At 40.1% G+C, this 15,720-nt stretch overlaps 1 protein-coding gene across 1 annotated transcript in view; it reads left to right on the top strand.

Annotated features, from left to right (window-relative positions):
- Positions 1–14,572, top strand: part of Stat1 (signal transducer and activator of transcription 1) — a 38,130-nt gene extending 23,558 nt beyond the window's left edge. The window contains exons 16-25 of the mRNA XM_005324366.5: positions 3–86; positions 514–612; positions 1,823–1,958; positions 3,353–3,402; positions 4,116–4,210; positions 4,954–5,099; positions 7,267–7,452; positions 8,376–8,451; positions 9,345–9,447; positions 13,084–14,572. Coding sequence (XP_005324423.1) covers positions 3–86; positions 514–612; positions 1,823–1,958; positions 3,353–3,402; positions 4,116–4,210; positions 4,954–5,099; positions 7,267–7,452; positions 8,376–8,451; positions 9,345–9,447; positions 13,084–13,098 — 990 coding nt within the window. The 3' untranslated portion in view covers positions 13,099–14,572. The remainder of the gene's footprint in view (positions 1–2; positions 87–513; positions 613–1,822; positions 1,959–3,352; positions 3,403–4,115; positions 4,211–4,953; positions 5,100–7,266; positions 7,453–8,375; positions 8,452–9,344; positions 9,448–13,083) is intronic.
- The last annotated feature ends 1,148 nt before the right edge of the window (positions 14,573–15,720 follow it).

Here is a 15,720-nt window from a genome sequence, read left to right as displayed (position 1 = left end):
AGGGTCCTCTTGTTGTCACTGAAGAGCTTCACTCTCTTAGTTTTGAAACCCAGTTGTGCCAGCCTGGCCTGGTCATTGACCTCGAGGTAAGATTTCCAGGGTCTCAAGGTAAAAAAAACTTTATTTTTACTTCTAACTAGTTAGAGTCTCTCAATTTTTGTTTTATCGATATTTACTTAATCATAAAAAGTGATGATCTTTTTCATTTAATACTATTTGACATTAATCTAAGGGTCCAGGAAGCTAGAGAATTGAATTAGCCTTCAAATTCTGTAAGCTAAATATTCCAGTTGAGATAGCCGTTGTTAACTTTTTTATATTAAGTCTTGGAACATATATCTTAACTGAAAAGTATATCAAAGATAAACTGTGAACAAAAGAATCTAACCTTACATTTAAAATTTTCAAATATAAAATGTATATAAAATTACAAATAACCCATTTGCTTAAGCTGTTGTTTCAAGGTGATAGACCTGTGATTCAGATGGTTTCAAGGTCTTTATCAACTTTTAGACGACCTCGCTGCCCGTCGTGGTGATCTCCAACGTCAGCCAGCTCCCTAGTGGTTGGGCCTCCATCCTGTGGTACAACATGCTGGTGGCGGAACCCAGGGTATGGAAAACACAGTTGCGATTGTACTAAGGGTGAAACAAAGACCCCACATTCTCGTTACCACACCTTCAGAATAGCCCCCAATGGCCAGATATTGAGGGAGAAGTGACAAAGTCATGTGACATTTCTAAGGATCTTAAGTAATTCTGGGAGAGTGAAGCACAGACACTAGAAATGAGAATAATGATTTCCTTCATGTAATGAGAGAGCTCAGGCAATCGATGATTTCATACCACTTTTATTGTGGAAGAGGTCCTTTGCTGCCTTTTTTTTTCTTTTTAATGTATCACCTGCTAGGCAAACGTGCTGAATTTTTACAACAATCACACTCACAGTTGACTCTCTTTATTTATTCAAAGTGCTCGTGTTCTTGGAAGTTACCAGGAACATTTAGTGAATGTTCAATCATTGTTCCTAGGGGAAATACAGGGTTTGTTCCTGTGAGACTCTGGTCACATGTTTGTTACCCCATCAGTGCCACAATTTGTTTATATGCATTTCTGTTTAAAGGCACCTTATCTAATATATCTGACAATTTGTTGATGTGGACTTTATAGCCAGTAGCACAATAACTCATGCCTAAAGGAAGCTATTCTACCGCATGGATTTTCCCATAAGGCACATGGCAGCCTTCTTGTGCTTAGGTACATCAGACAGCACTTCAGCACGACACTGTGCACGATTTTGAGCTTTGCTTTAATGCCAAAGACAGTCAGCTCAGGAGGGACTATAGTGTGGAGGATTTAAGAGATTTGTCCTCTTCAGAAGAGAGGAAGAGATAAAAGGGGCTGGAGAGAAGGGAAATCACCAATCCAGAATCACAAAATGAAAAAAAACCATTGCACTAAGCAAGACACAGAGGAGACCTGTTTATAGTGTGAGAAATAGGAAGTCAGGATATTATTTTCTTTGGGAGAACAGAGTTCAGTTGGGAACATGTGTGTTGAGGGGACCAACAGTTTTTGGTACTCTCTGTACGGGCTTTTCTTCAAATGACCACAAAGAGCCAGGAGAATTGATTCTGTAATTAGAAGTGAATCATAATGAGTTAACAAATTCAATATGTGAATTGGCAAATAATGAGAATTCTCTTCCCTAATTGTGGGAATGCATGTGTATTGTATAAACTAGACCAAAATTTGGGCCGGGCCCATGTGGTGGTGCCTCACTAGTGACTGGCGGCTCTTTATCAACCCTCCTTTTCTTCTAGAATCTGTCCTTCTTCTTGAACCCACCATGTGCACGATGGTCTCAGCTCTCAGAGGTACTGAGTTGGCAGTTTTCATCCGTCACCAAGAGAGGTCTCAACGTGGATCAGCTGAGCATGTTGGGAGAGAAACTTCTGGGTAGGAGCATAGTAACTTTTTGTCTATGTAAAAAATATAAAAATATAAATTCATAAAAATATCTCTTTTGACTCTTGTGATCCTCTTTGTTCTCTTTTTTTTTTTTTTTTTTGAAGGAAGAGAGTGTTTCTAAAAACTGTTGGCATTTCAAGCTGCAGCTTATTGAGATAGCTAATTGAGAATGGGACTTCACCCTGGGGAGAAACGTAGACCTGATAACAGGGTTACACGAATTCTTTCCTGGTTGTCCGTCTTATTAACATTTTTGAGAAGGAATCTGAAGGGAAAGCTTTTTAGATCATGTACTTTCAATGAACAGAAGCATCTGAACCACTCCTTTAAAAATTCTTGAACAACTCTTATCCAGATTCTCTTTCTATGCAGCGGGGCTGCATACACCACGCCAGCAGGCTTGTCTGAACCAGATGGCCTTCAACAGTTCCCTCCCAGCTGTGTCACTGACAGCATGGGGGGGCTTGTCTTCTGCTATTTAATAAGAAGTATAAAATCATCTTATTCCATTTCCTTATTTGTGGAAAGTCAAGAAATGTATCTTTTCTACCTGTCACGGCATAAGCAGTGGACTTACCCCATCTTATACCCTGGTTAACTTTAACAACTTGGTGTTATTAGCTCTTAGCTTCTAGTAATACCTAGGCTTCCTCTCATTTCTCTTGCTTGGCTTATGATTTGCATCCACTTCCCTGAACCCGTGTCCTATTTGGAGGAGCACTGAGAGAGATCTGTAATCCATGTCTAAAAATAAGCTTGGAAAGTCAAGCCTCAAAGTTAGGTTCTTCACATAGGGTAATCTTGATCTTGGTTTGAACTTCCACAAAAAAAATGCCACAGGGTCTTTAGAGAGGAGACTGTGCTGAGGCAGTAACAGGAGGCAGTGGGAAATGATCCTGCATAGGGAGGGACCAAAGGGAGCTTTGCTTTAATGCCAAAGACAGTCAGCTCAGGAGGGACTATAGTGTGGAGGATTTAAGAGATTTGTCCTCTTCAGAAGAGAGGGAGAGATAAAAGGGGCTGGAGAGAAAGGAGCAGATGGCGAGGCTTTTTGATGCTTCCGCTTTCCCTAAAAACTCTCATAATCATAGTGCCCAGTAATTTGTCACCAATTCTTTCATGCCATTAAAATCAAACCAGCATGAATGAAACTGTTCATGTTTTGGATTGTTTCAGTTCTGTAGTTCTGTCCTTTCAGAGCCTAGATGATAATTGCTCAATTAATGTAGCATTAATATTTCTGAGTCTAACAACCATGTACAAGCACTCTTTGGAGTGTTAGTTCTTTGAGAGCAAATACAAGTCTGATCAAGGCACCAGAACCATTTTCTGTTTACTGACAAAGCTTATTTATTTTATCTATTTATTTATTTTTTGTTTAGGTCCTAATGCTGGCCTGGATGGTCTTATTCCGTGGACCAGGTTTTGTAAGGTGGGTATTCCTGGGGCTCTGTCCTCTCTGCACTCTCTGTGGTGGTTCTCCTTTTTCTCACTGTTTGCTTATTCTGGCATGTTTGCCTCTCACCCACGGAGCCCCAGGGCAAGTTGTTTACTTTCCTTCAGGGCTGGAGGTTTCTGGAGGTCAGTCTCCAAGCCAGAGTCTGACAGGAAGCACCTGCCTGAGTGATAACATTCTTTCATATCCGAAATGAGTCTTCAGTTCCCTCACACCAGCCCACTGCCCAGCAGTGTTTTGGCCTTGTCCATGTGAAATGTGAGCTTGGCCTGACTGGCCTGATGAGCTTTGCAGTGTATCAAACAGAGGGACCAGCTAAAGGCAGCACTTAGACCCCAATGGGGTCACCAGATAGTGTTGACCAGCTCACTCTACTGGACTCCGCTAGTCTGAGGGCAGTTTTTGTTTCTTTGAGTCTCCCTGGAGGTCATCCCCTGGCTGTTTTGCTACTATTTGGAGAGGGAAGCAGAGCCCAGCCCAGGGAAGTGGAGAGGTCCAGTTCTTAACACCGATAAGAGGGGAGGGATGGAGACATTCCCCAACAAGGGACTGCTGCTGCTGTGTGCTGAGCAGTTCTACTTTGGCAGCTGGGGTATCTTTGCAAATTAAAATACAGCAGTGGGAGAGAAAATGCTGAGTCACTATTTTGAATTTCTTGAATCCTAATGTATGCATTGGTATATTTTCAGGAAAATATTAATGATAAAAATTTTTCCTTCTGGCTTTGGATTGAAAACATCCTAGAACTCATTAAAAAACACCTGCTGTCTCTCTGGAATGATGGGTAAGGACCCTGATGGATGCATTTTTGAAATGTTTTTAGTACATGCTGCCTTACTGAAGGCTGAGACAAAGCCTGAGCTGGGCTTCCTTATTGGACAGGATTTGTGTGCACCTCACAGTGACGCATACTTACGGCTGTCAAGGCTTTATGAGAGTGGAACCTCAGAAAATTAAACTTTATCCTTCCTTGGTATTTATGCAAAACTAAATTAAAAAATAAAAAGAAAGAAAGAAAACCAACTGAGTGCCATTCATGCATTCAACAAGTGTTTCTTGATCACCTGCTGTATTGTCCATAGGAAAGGAGACATTTCAACTTGGTAAATTTTGTCTCACTCACTCCCAGGATGAGCTGATACTTCAACAAAAGCTTTAAAATGACCAGAGATGCTAGAATCTAAAATATATTTTCTGCATCTTCCTCTTCAGCATAAAAGATGTGTAAATTCAGATATTTTCATAGCCTTTAAAGTCAAATGATGATGAAAGGCCCATTAATCCAGCATGGATTTAGTGAACATCTGTAGCATCCTGCTGGCATTATGTATTTTTTTTTTTAGTTTAGCATACATATGTGTAAGTGAAATGCTTAAGTTTCAATTAAATATATTTTTAAATAGCCTATAGATTTTTTTATTATATGTTCTCTTACCAAGTTGCAGTCATTTTCTTGGTTTGTCAAGTTAATATAAAAATTAAAATCATGATTGAACTACAAGTGACACTGTTGATCTCCATGTCTAGGTGTATCATGGGCTTTATCAGCAAGGAGCAAGAACGAGCTCTGCTCAAGGACCAGCAGCCAGGGACATTCTTGCTGCGGTTCAGTGAGAGCTCCCGGGAAGGGGCCATCACATTCACATGGGTGGAGCGGTCCCAGAATGGAGGTGGTGAGTGAAGGGCGCTGGAGGACCTGGGCACTGTGCCACATACTGCTGACATCCTTTTTCACTACTGCAGATCAGCCCAGACTTACCCAGCTGAGGCCCCCAGATAGGATATTATTATACACCCCCCCATGAATATTGGTGAATCACTGCCTAGGATGTTTTGTGAAAATGATGGCTTTTAAAAGATAAGGTCAAGTTCCTTCCTTTCAGTCAGGTTTGTTTTCTGTAGGATAGGATGTGAGTCAATATCATCTGTAGCCAGTTCCCTGGAAGAGCTCACTTTTGCCACAGTTTAAGGTTCCAGACTCACTTAGGGTAACTCCAGAGTCAAGTGCACATGCGAGGATTGGCTTTGTGAGAAGACCTCCTTATTGGTTTTATCCACACATACCAGTAGCTGGGATTGGATGCGAAGGCTCTCAGGATAAGCTGCAGTCCTCTCTGCCTTGCCTTCAAATAGAGCAGCTGCTCATTTATTTCTGTTGGTGTATTGGATTTCTCTTTGACCAAATGAGTCCATAGATAAAAGACTCCAGAAACCTTTGCATCCTGAAGCAGATCTCTGGAGGTGAAGCTGAAGAGTGCAGATGAAAAAATGATAATGGCAAACTGAGTACTTTTCACAGGCACCTATAGTTTGCCTAGAGCACTGGAAACAAAACTGATTTGTTGTGACGACTTCCCTGTTGTTGGTGTGTAGAGGCAAAAGATGTTCTGTTCATTTTTGCTTCTGATGAAAAGTGTGAAGACTGGGATTGGACCCTGGTGTAGGCAGTAGATGTTGAAGCCTACCTGTTTTCTTTTTTCTGGGGTAGTTTATTTCCTGATGCAGCTCAGAGATGAGCTATGACCCAATTAAAGAGGAAGAAAACACTTGTCAACCAGGAAAGTGTAAGCAGGGCTGCACCAGCCACATAGATTTAGGATATAGCATAGCAGAAGTTCTAGAGAGGACTCCCAAAGCACTGCTCAGCACCTTTTGGAATATGTGCACACAGAAGTGGGATTTTGGATAAAATACTGTTGAACCCTGATGCAAAGAAAAAAACCACCAACTCCAATTTTAAATCGAATTAAAGCAAGCTTGTATTTGCGTACACAAAGAGAGCTAATTAGGGATTGTCTCCCCTAATGTGGGCTAGAGACCAGCCCCCCAGCTCTTCAAGAATGAGATTTTATAGCAAAAAAAGTTGCAAAGGGGGGCTGTCTTGAGAACTTACAGATAACAGAATTTTGACAAGCATAATACAAAGGCAGGTAGTAGGTTAATGATCTACATGGCATGACATTTAAAGGTAGGGAGTAAATTCAGATCCCAACATCAGAATTTATGAGGCACTGCTGAGGTTTCAGAGAGGATTGTTATCTGGTCGGGGAGCCAGGATTTATGAGGTGTCACTAAGGTTTTAGAAAGGGTTGTTATCTGGTCAGGGAAGGCCAGGCATTGGTGAGTTCAAGGCCCCGGCAGGAATTCCAAACAAGTTTAAAAAGTGCAGTAATTTATAGTAAAACAGAAATTAACTTTTCATGACAAGATAGTTCCCAATCTTAAAATAAAATTAGGCTAGGTTCATCAGTAGGAAGAAAGTTTTGAATCAGTTCTGGGATAAGAATAGGAGTTAATTAAACTGTGGCTTATTGCATTAAAAATTAGAAAAAAAAAAAGTAGAATTTGAGATCTTTTCTTGTTTCTGAAGTTTTTTTTTTCCTGTAGATCATCATCATTTATTTTAATAATTATGTTTTTCAATATGAAAAGAAAAACAAAATGAGCTCATCTTTTAATAACTTAATCTGTGGCTTGAGCCAAGAAGAACCGATTGGTGATTAATCACTTATCTGCCTATGGGCAGCATTTTGTTGAAGATGAAGGCTTCTAAAGGAATTTAACAAACCTCTTTTAGCCACATTTATAAATCTAGGCAAATAATGACAAACACATTGTTACTGAGAGTAAAAACTGCCTTTGTTTTTTCCCTATTAAAGACAGGATTGTAATTTATTTAGAAATAAGGCAGTCCATGGTATGTGTGACAACTCCTAGATTATAATTAGTTCTCACGAGCTCGCTCACATCTGTAAAATCTACAATGTTTTGTTTCTCTCTGTGTCATTGTGGAATATTCTGTGGAATTCACTGGGACTCATGAGCGTCTCTCCTTTTTAGAACCTTACTTCCATGCGGTTGAACCCTATACAAAGAAAGAACTTTCTGCTGTTACTTTTCCTGATATAATTCGCAATTACAAAGTCATGGCTGCTGAAAACATTCCAGAGAATCCCCTGAAGTATCTGTATCCAAATATTGACAAAGACCATGCCTTTGGAAAGTACTACTCCAGGCCAAAGGAAGGTAGGTGGGAACAATCAGCCACTGCCCTCCTGAGACACAGCTCAGCGCAGTCTTTCCTGGTGGGCGAGTGTTGTGTGCAGACCAGATTTAAAAACAGGATTTACCTTTGCCATCCTGCCGGCCAGGGCCAGTCTGCTGTCTTTAACCCACCACTCTCTTATGGATTAGTAAAAGCAGGCTTTCAAAACACAGTATGCACTCAGTGTGGATACTTATTTGGCCTAATACAGCACGCAAGACATGATTATATAATTTCATACTTTACAGATATAGGGAAAGTTTATTTCTGGTCTGTGTATCTGTTACATTGTCACTTTTTGCACAGGAAGGGAAATATGACCAACTGATTTGTGCCACTCTGCTCATGTTAAATCAAGGAAACAGGTCCATGAGAAGTAACCTGTTTCATCAACCCAATTATTTGTTAGATCCTATTGTTATTAGTGGTTTTTATTAAGAGTGGGCTTTGTCTTAGGACACCAGTCTTAGGCTTCTTAGTTACCATTGAATCGCATTTGAAAAAGTTCAAGTTAGGTTCTTCTAGTTTTAGAACATGTCAGAAAAGCTAATTGCTTTTCAGAATGGGAAGTATCACTATTTATTAGGACAATCACTTTGGAATTAACACTTGCATGTATAACATCAGCTAAACCAGTGAGAACTTGGCACATGTGGCCATCTTGGAGGATTACAGCTTGAGGAAGAGAAAGCTCCTAGCTAGGCTGCTGTTGAGATACTCACCCCTTTTCTGCTAATTGCTTCTTTATGCCCACCAGAATTTCATATGACACAGGCAGGGAGATCACAACCCCTTAAAAATTGCAGGACTCTGAGCTGCCAAGAGAAACAGTAGAATTTTGATCCCCCAAAATATTCTTTGGTAATTTCTCTAATGGAAAGTTACATGCTGTGTTTGCTTCTAGCACCAGAACCAATGGAACTTGATGGCCCTAAAGGAACTGGATACATCAAGACTGAGTTGATTTCTGTGTCTGAAGTGTAAGTGAGCACAGAAGACTGGCATGTTCCAAACTGCACACTAGCCTTGGCCCTGGCTGGGGCCTGGCGAGTGTATTTTGCTTTTCCTTTGTAATTGCTGTCGCCATTACAGTTGGACTTGTTGGAAAGATCCTAATTAGAGATCCTGGTGTCACTGTCTGCCAGCATTTGACTGCCTTTAAAAACCAAAAACCAAAACAAAACAGGAAAACCAAAGTTGTATGTAAGGTATTTAAGTTCTCCCCAAACGGATACTTTGAAAAAGCATAAATAAAATGAACAAAAATTGCAAAGAGTGGGAAAGCAGTTCTTTTCAACCTAGAAAAGGCCAAAGTAATCATCGAGATACATTTTCCGCTTGCTTTTATTCTGTTGTTTCATTTCATAAAAGGTAGAAAAAGGTTTGGAAAGTCATTGTCAGTTATTTGGCCTGCAGCACTGTCTTGGGCTGAATGGATGTAGCCTTCATGTAAAAACACTCTGGAGCAGCTTTATCTGCATACAAATCTCAAGGTAGGGATGAGGGACTCCCCAGACATTTCTCTGGTGCTTTTCTGTCTAGGGTAAGCCACGGGGCACTGCCGTTCCAGGGTGGCACACGGCTCGTGCTCATTCCGAGGCTTAACCAGGCAGAAGTGGCCTAGGTTCCAGTCTGGCTGTGACCCACTCACATCTAGAGTCCAGTACATACACTCCCAAGGGGCCGGGCTGGGGACAGAAACTGCTGGTGATCCATACATTTTCAGATGTGCTTTATAAATGTGTACATTTTCCTAAAATAAAAATATAAAGTGGTCATTCAGTCACAGACAAAAGATAAAGAAAATGTGTTGTGTCTGCAGTAGGGCTTTCATGAGGTGTTAACGTTTCCCTTTCCTTCCTCCCCTTTCTAGTCACCCTTCTAGACTTCAGTCCACAGACAACCTGCTCCCCATGTCGCCTGAGGAGTTTGATGAGGTATCCCGGATAGTGGGCAATGTGGAATTCGACACTATGGTAAGTACCGTTGCCGGGGTGTTCCCAGACCTGGGTAAGCGGGTGCCCTCCGAGGCAGGGTGGGCACTGCAGCAGATCCAGGGACTTTCCTCAAGAAGGATTCCTCTGGCAGAGCCAAAGAAAGGGCATTTTTCAGATGAGCTGGGACAAGGAAAAGCCTGCTGTGCTTCGACAAGGTACATCATCAGCAAAATGTTTATTCTTGGCATCCTCCAAAAAATAGGTGACATTTCAAATACTTAAGTTTCCCCTTCTGCCCTTTGAAGTACAAAAGTTCTGTCCTTGTAGAATTTCACATATTAAGGAACTAATATTTTTCTGATAAAATGTTCTCTTTCTGCCTATAGCCTTACCACAGTGACATCCTTAGGAAAGGGTGTTATTTTTAGGGACTAATGCTGGATAGTTGCAGTAATTACAGATTTACACTTAGCAAGCAGCCCTGAAAGGGCTTTCTCTGCTTTCTATTTAAGAAGGAATTTGTGCTTCTAGCTCCTGAAGCTATGAAAGGCCAGCCCAGAAAAAAACAGCACAGGGGGTGAAAGAGTTAGTGAGTTTCATAATAGAAATAGGAACATGATTGTTTCCAAAAGAGGTGATCTTCCTCTGGGAGAATATTTTTCAATATATCAAACAGTATTGTTTGCCTTTCAGCCTGAAATCCTTCCTCTTAAAGATTTGTTTGGTTGGCTGGGTTTTTGCTGATGCTGTTTAATTTTAAGCTCTTTTTTTGCATGGAGCTATTCCAGTTCATTTTTCAAAGTTGGTTTAGTGCTTTAAAAAAAAAAAAAAAAAACCTCTCTGAGTCACTGCTTGCTTTTCTTCATCATTTTGTACCTGGTGCCTGGCAAAAATAGGTTCTCAAAAATGAGAGAGGAAGTCAGGGAGGGAGAGGGAAAAGAGGGGGCGAGGCGTCTCTTGCAAACCATCATGAATTCAGGGAGTGTGTTCTTGCGACCTCAGTAATACCTGATCAGCGTCATGTTTCTTAAGGGTAAGAAGGCCTTTTCCCTCCACATTAGGAGGGCTAAACTCTGTGGAGTGTACTTTCTTACACTTTCCTGATTGTTGAGGATAAAAAAAGCCATTTAGAAAAATGCTTAGCTAGTATGACAGCCAAATAATTTGGTCTGTGCAAAATGAGCCTTTTCTCTGTGTAAGGTAGCATCCCAACACTCCTCTAAAAAGTGCTTTATAAGCCTGACACAACAACACAGTACTCTTAAAGTCCAATTTAGAAAATATAAGCTATATAGATAGAGCCAAAAAGCAGGGTGATCCCCTTTTACACCTCTTTTGTTCCTGAGCAAGGTCCCTCAGCCACATCACTATTGATGGGTGGCACTTACTAAGCACCTCCCCCATCCCAAGCACTTCCCCATAAAAAGCCTCTAAGTTGGGTGTTATTGTTGTTCTCATCTTGGCAGACATAGAGCAGGGCCCTGTCCCCAGTTACAGAGCTTGACTAAGATCCAGTAGTTAGTCAACAGTAGAACCAACATTGAATCTACCTGGTGTCTCCAGAATGCATGCTCTTGTCCACCATCCTAGAACACCTGCCACAAACAGCCAGACTTGGCTTCATTCAAAATGTGCATCCCATAGAGGCTGTTTGCACAAACTGAGCATTTTATTCTGCCTATTAAGACAAAGGCAGTGTGGCCTCTGGGTGAGAGGCCTGTGATTGGGATTTGGCAGGCAGAGTTCCAACTCTATCATCACCATTATCCCTGTGACCTTGCAAAAAGAAGATGGATTAATTCTGTCCATCTGTGTAAGTAGTAGGACTGCCTCCTGTATGCTCTCAGAATGATACTGTGAGAGCAGTTTAAATACTGCAAATAAATGTCAGGAAATGGTTTGTGGTCTTTGGACATTCCTAAAGCCATTCCATCCCAAACGATATCATTCATTTCATTTGTAGAATAAAGTCAGTCTCTCTGTCTTTATCCCTCTCCCCCACATCCACACATGCACAGACACCATTAAAGGCTCCAGGCAGGTCAGTAGATGTACAGAGCTAAAAGAGGCTGTAAGGGAGACATAGCACTGGTTAGGCAAATTCAAATGCAAATTCAAAATAAAAACTGGATGAGTTTTTAAACTGGATTGGCTCCACTGTGGTCTGCTCTGTCCTCAGTCTTGGCCATGACTTCCATTCGGCATCGATGGCTCTGAGATGGAAGCAGCTCTCTCAGAGCTGGCTGACTTCCACCCAGTCTGGAGGTTGCAGCTCTGAACTAGGGTGACACCAGGGACTGATGCTCAGTGCAGCCTTTGGGCAAGAGGACCACAAGCTCCTGAGGAAATTATCCAAGACAGCCAAATTACTAGTGTTTTTTGCCACATGACTTGGGTGTTTGTTTAGCCTGGATTTTCTGTATGATACATTTTTCCCTCTGGGCTATAGTACAACCATTCTACTTTCCTAGAGGCCTTTGACCAAAGCTCATAACAACAACAAGAAGGAAGAAAAAATGATGATAATTTATTATCTACTATTTTCCTTCTACTGTATAGACAGTTTACATATGCTAATTTAACCCTTTCCATAAACCTGTCTGCTAGGTACTATTAGCCAACTTTGACTGAGGACCTTAACATTTAGAGGTTAAGTAATGTGCCCAATCACACAGTGACAAGATTGGAATCTGGGCTTCCTTCTCTCTCTCTCTCTCTCTCTCTCTCCCCCACACCCCTAAAGTCTCCATCTTAACTACAACTTTGTGCTGTTGACCAGGCTGCAGCATAGGGGCAGAACCTTCAGTGTGCTTTTCAATCCAAAATGATTTTCCTAAGACCCCACCAAGTACCATGCACTATTGAGCACTTGAGATTTAGAAAAGCTCTCAAGAGGCTTTACTGTCTAGTGCTCACTCTTGGTACTACAGGCACTTGGGGATGGAGAATTATGTCCTCTGCATTGTATCTCTGGCTTCTCCCCACTAGATAGATGCCATACACCACCACATCCAGTCACGGCAGTCAGAAACGTCTTTAGACATTGCAGGGGACCAAATAGTCTCTGAGAACATCTGATATAAGGCGAAAGACCAGTATAGAAGTCAGGGAGTCAGCGACAGGACAGTCACTATTCCCTGAGGAGCAATTTCCTGACTCCAAGTTGCCATGTTCAAGGCAACTGGGCAGAAGGCACCAGTAGGGGAGGTGTAGGGGATTTTAATAATTCTACTTCTCTGGCCTGTATTTGAAACATTCATTTATTTTACCTATGAGTGACCTTTAAGGGAAATTCATCGTTTCCCTCACATCCCTCTCTCCCTCTGGCATATAACTCAGCATTTCCTCACTCTTGTTTTGCATGAATGGTTTTGCCACATTGCTCTGTCCCCAGACTTGCATAACAGCAGAAAGCTTTATGCAGTCTGGATAGATTCACAAAATTAAGCCGGCAGGCTGTAGAGTAATAATCCATCAGCTTAAGTGATATAAAAGGTCTTGATTAGTCCAGAAAATGGGTAGGTCATGTTGAAGGTCCTCAAATTCATTGGTGGTTATTGCTGTTAGAAGTGTCTTCCTTCCACTACACTCTAGAATAGACAGTGATGTTAAATATCTGAACTTGCCTGTCACAAGATCAATGTGATAAACTTAACCATCTTTTATCTCTTACAGATGAATGCAGTATAGAGCATGAATTTTTCTCATCTTCTCTGGCGACATTTTTCTCTTCCCATCTGTGACTCCTTCCTGCTGCTCTGTTCCTTCACATCCTATGTTTCTAGGGAAATGAAAGAGAGGACAACAAATTTGCTGCAGCCTACTGATAGCAAGTGGATGTTTCTCTTATTCAGAAACATGTTACTCTGAAGGGCTTCATGCATTTTATTGAAGGTGAAATTGAAAGGCTCTCTCCACAGAGTGGATTTTGCAAATGAAAAACATCCAGATGCACCCAAAGCATCAGGACTAGAATGAGAGACCTTTGGGAAAGGTGAGAAGTTCGGTAACAATTTAGCAAATGCTGTGCATGAAATCAGTGCCCAGCTATTACAGGTTGTTGGATAGATATTGGTTACTTGGGAACTCTTGAGGTAGAAAAGGAAAATTTCTATTCTGCTTAAATATGGCTGAAAGTCTATTGTTTTGCCAATGAAATAGTTCAAAGCCAAGTTTATGTAAAATTATATATCAATACTTTGTCAAAAGTATCCTTCTTGATCTGGGTAGGAGAAAAAGAAGTTGTACTCTTCATTTTAATTATATCTTCCACACTGGCCATTTAAAACTGGAGAAAAATTCTTTTTTTCTAGAAGAGAATTAGCTTTTGTATTGGTTATGGCTGAACAATATTGGCTGTTATCAATAGAAGGAAGTACATTTTCTAAATTCATAAGTAGAGTTTTCTGTTTAATATTTAATATCCAGAGCTTAGTGTGTTTCACCTTAATCTTGGTCACTGGTGAATGAAATTGTCTTTGCCCTTCCATGAAGGGAGCCAAGCTCTTAACAACAGCCCCCTTAAGGCAGATCTCCTTATTTTTTAAAACACTGAAATTAATTGCAGACGGAGATAAACCCAGGAATTTAATTCATGTTTCTTAAATGGGTTCATTTGTTTTTACTGTTATTAGTTGGTATTTAGTCTATTAGCCATAAAATTGAGAAAGGAGTAGAAAACGTAGTTACTGACAACTTGAATCATTAACCATAGATAACATGAAAATCAAATTATTTCAGAACTCATGTCCTATGTAACTGCACGGAGAACTGCATATTTTTCACTGATAAATGTGATTTTTCTGACAATTATGTTTGCAAATGGTTCCATTATCTGTCTTGCGGTTTTTCCACAGTTTTTTGAATGGATGATGTTTTGTGGAATGTACTATTTTTTTGTTTTGTTTTGTTTTGTTTATATGGTCTTCTTTCATTAGTGTGGACACAGAGCAGTGATAAGGGATGAGTCCACAGGGTTCTTCTGAATAACTTTCACAGACCGCTTGTCTGCGTGGCCGCTCTCCTCTCTCCATTTCCACCACCACAACTATGTTATTATAGAAATGCTGTGTTATTCTTTGGTGGAGATAAAATTTTCTTGACATCTACTTTATAATTAAAGCTAAAGTATATATATTACATTAAATATAATATGCACACAGTATTTTTTATTTTTCTTATTACTACACAAATTGAGGCCTGTTCTCAGTTTTTACATAGGATAGTATGAACCTGGCTGGGTTTTGGTTGAATCTTCAAACTGAAAAAATCAAGAAACATGACCACATTTTTGTGAATATTGTTCCTAATTCCTAGGATTTAACTACTTGTTAAACTTTTGTCCTTTAAGAATGATTGGCATGGTTTCATTTTACTGTACCAGCCAATCTTTAGTATAAGGTTTTAATAATGCTGGCATTATGAACTGGTTTAATATTTACCTCATTTACGTATCAGTCCTCATTTTACAATAAGATTAATAACACTACTTTTCTCTTAAATGTTCTCCTTACTCACCATGCTTGTAACCAGAATTTAAATGGCAGATTAAGATAGGTCAGTGGAAGAGATCAATTTGTAGTATCATTTAATTGACCATTCTAAATATTGCTGAGCAGATCATGGGTTAAGCTATGTTTGTGTTTTAAGTATATCTTAGATAGTGTTTATATGACACTTGTAAATTTGGTGTTTTATAAGCATAGAGCATATATGTACCACTTAGGATAAGTCTATTATTTTCAAGAAAAGAGAATTATTTTCAGAGATGGCATTAAATGAGCAAGATGTTTTTACTGCCTACAAACTAAAGTGGAATATGAAGGCAGGTCTTAATGAACAAAATAGTCCTCTGTCACATCTGACTGCTCCAGGGAAAAAGCTAGAAAGTGTTTTGGAAATTCTTGTACCTAGTCTTTGAACTCAGATATTGTTCCCCAAGAAAGGGGTATTTATTCAAGTGGCATCTTTTGGTTGGCTAAGATTCATTAATTTATTAATTTGTCAAGTATGTATTCAGTATTTGTCATGAGCCAGGCTCTAGTCTAGATGTTTGGGAAATATTGGTGAATAAAACCATGATAAACCTAAGACGTTCTAGGATCTGGATCATATAACCTTCCTATCTCACTAGGATCTGAGTTGGACCTTCTATAATCTAATAAATCACATCCACTCCATACATAACTATAAAATTCCCCTTTCTGCAAAAGTTTTTTTTCAAGTGCCACCTTTTAACATACATAGGGGGCTTCCTTGAACCATCTAGTCTATGATTTACGAATTTACTCATTTTACTATGAAGATTAACCT

This window comes from Ictidomys tridecemlineatus, chromosome 7, assembly GCF_052094955.1.
Source record: "Ictidomys tridecemlineatus isolate mIctTri1 chromosome 7, mIctTri1.hap1, whole genome shotgun sequence".
Classification (NCBI taxonomy): Eukaryota; Metazoa; Chordata; class Mammalia; order Rodentia; family Sciuridae; genus Ictidomys; species Ictidomys tridecemlineatus.
This window is presented reverse-complemented; position numbering and strand designations above follow the sequence as displayed.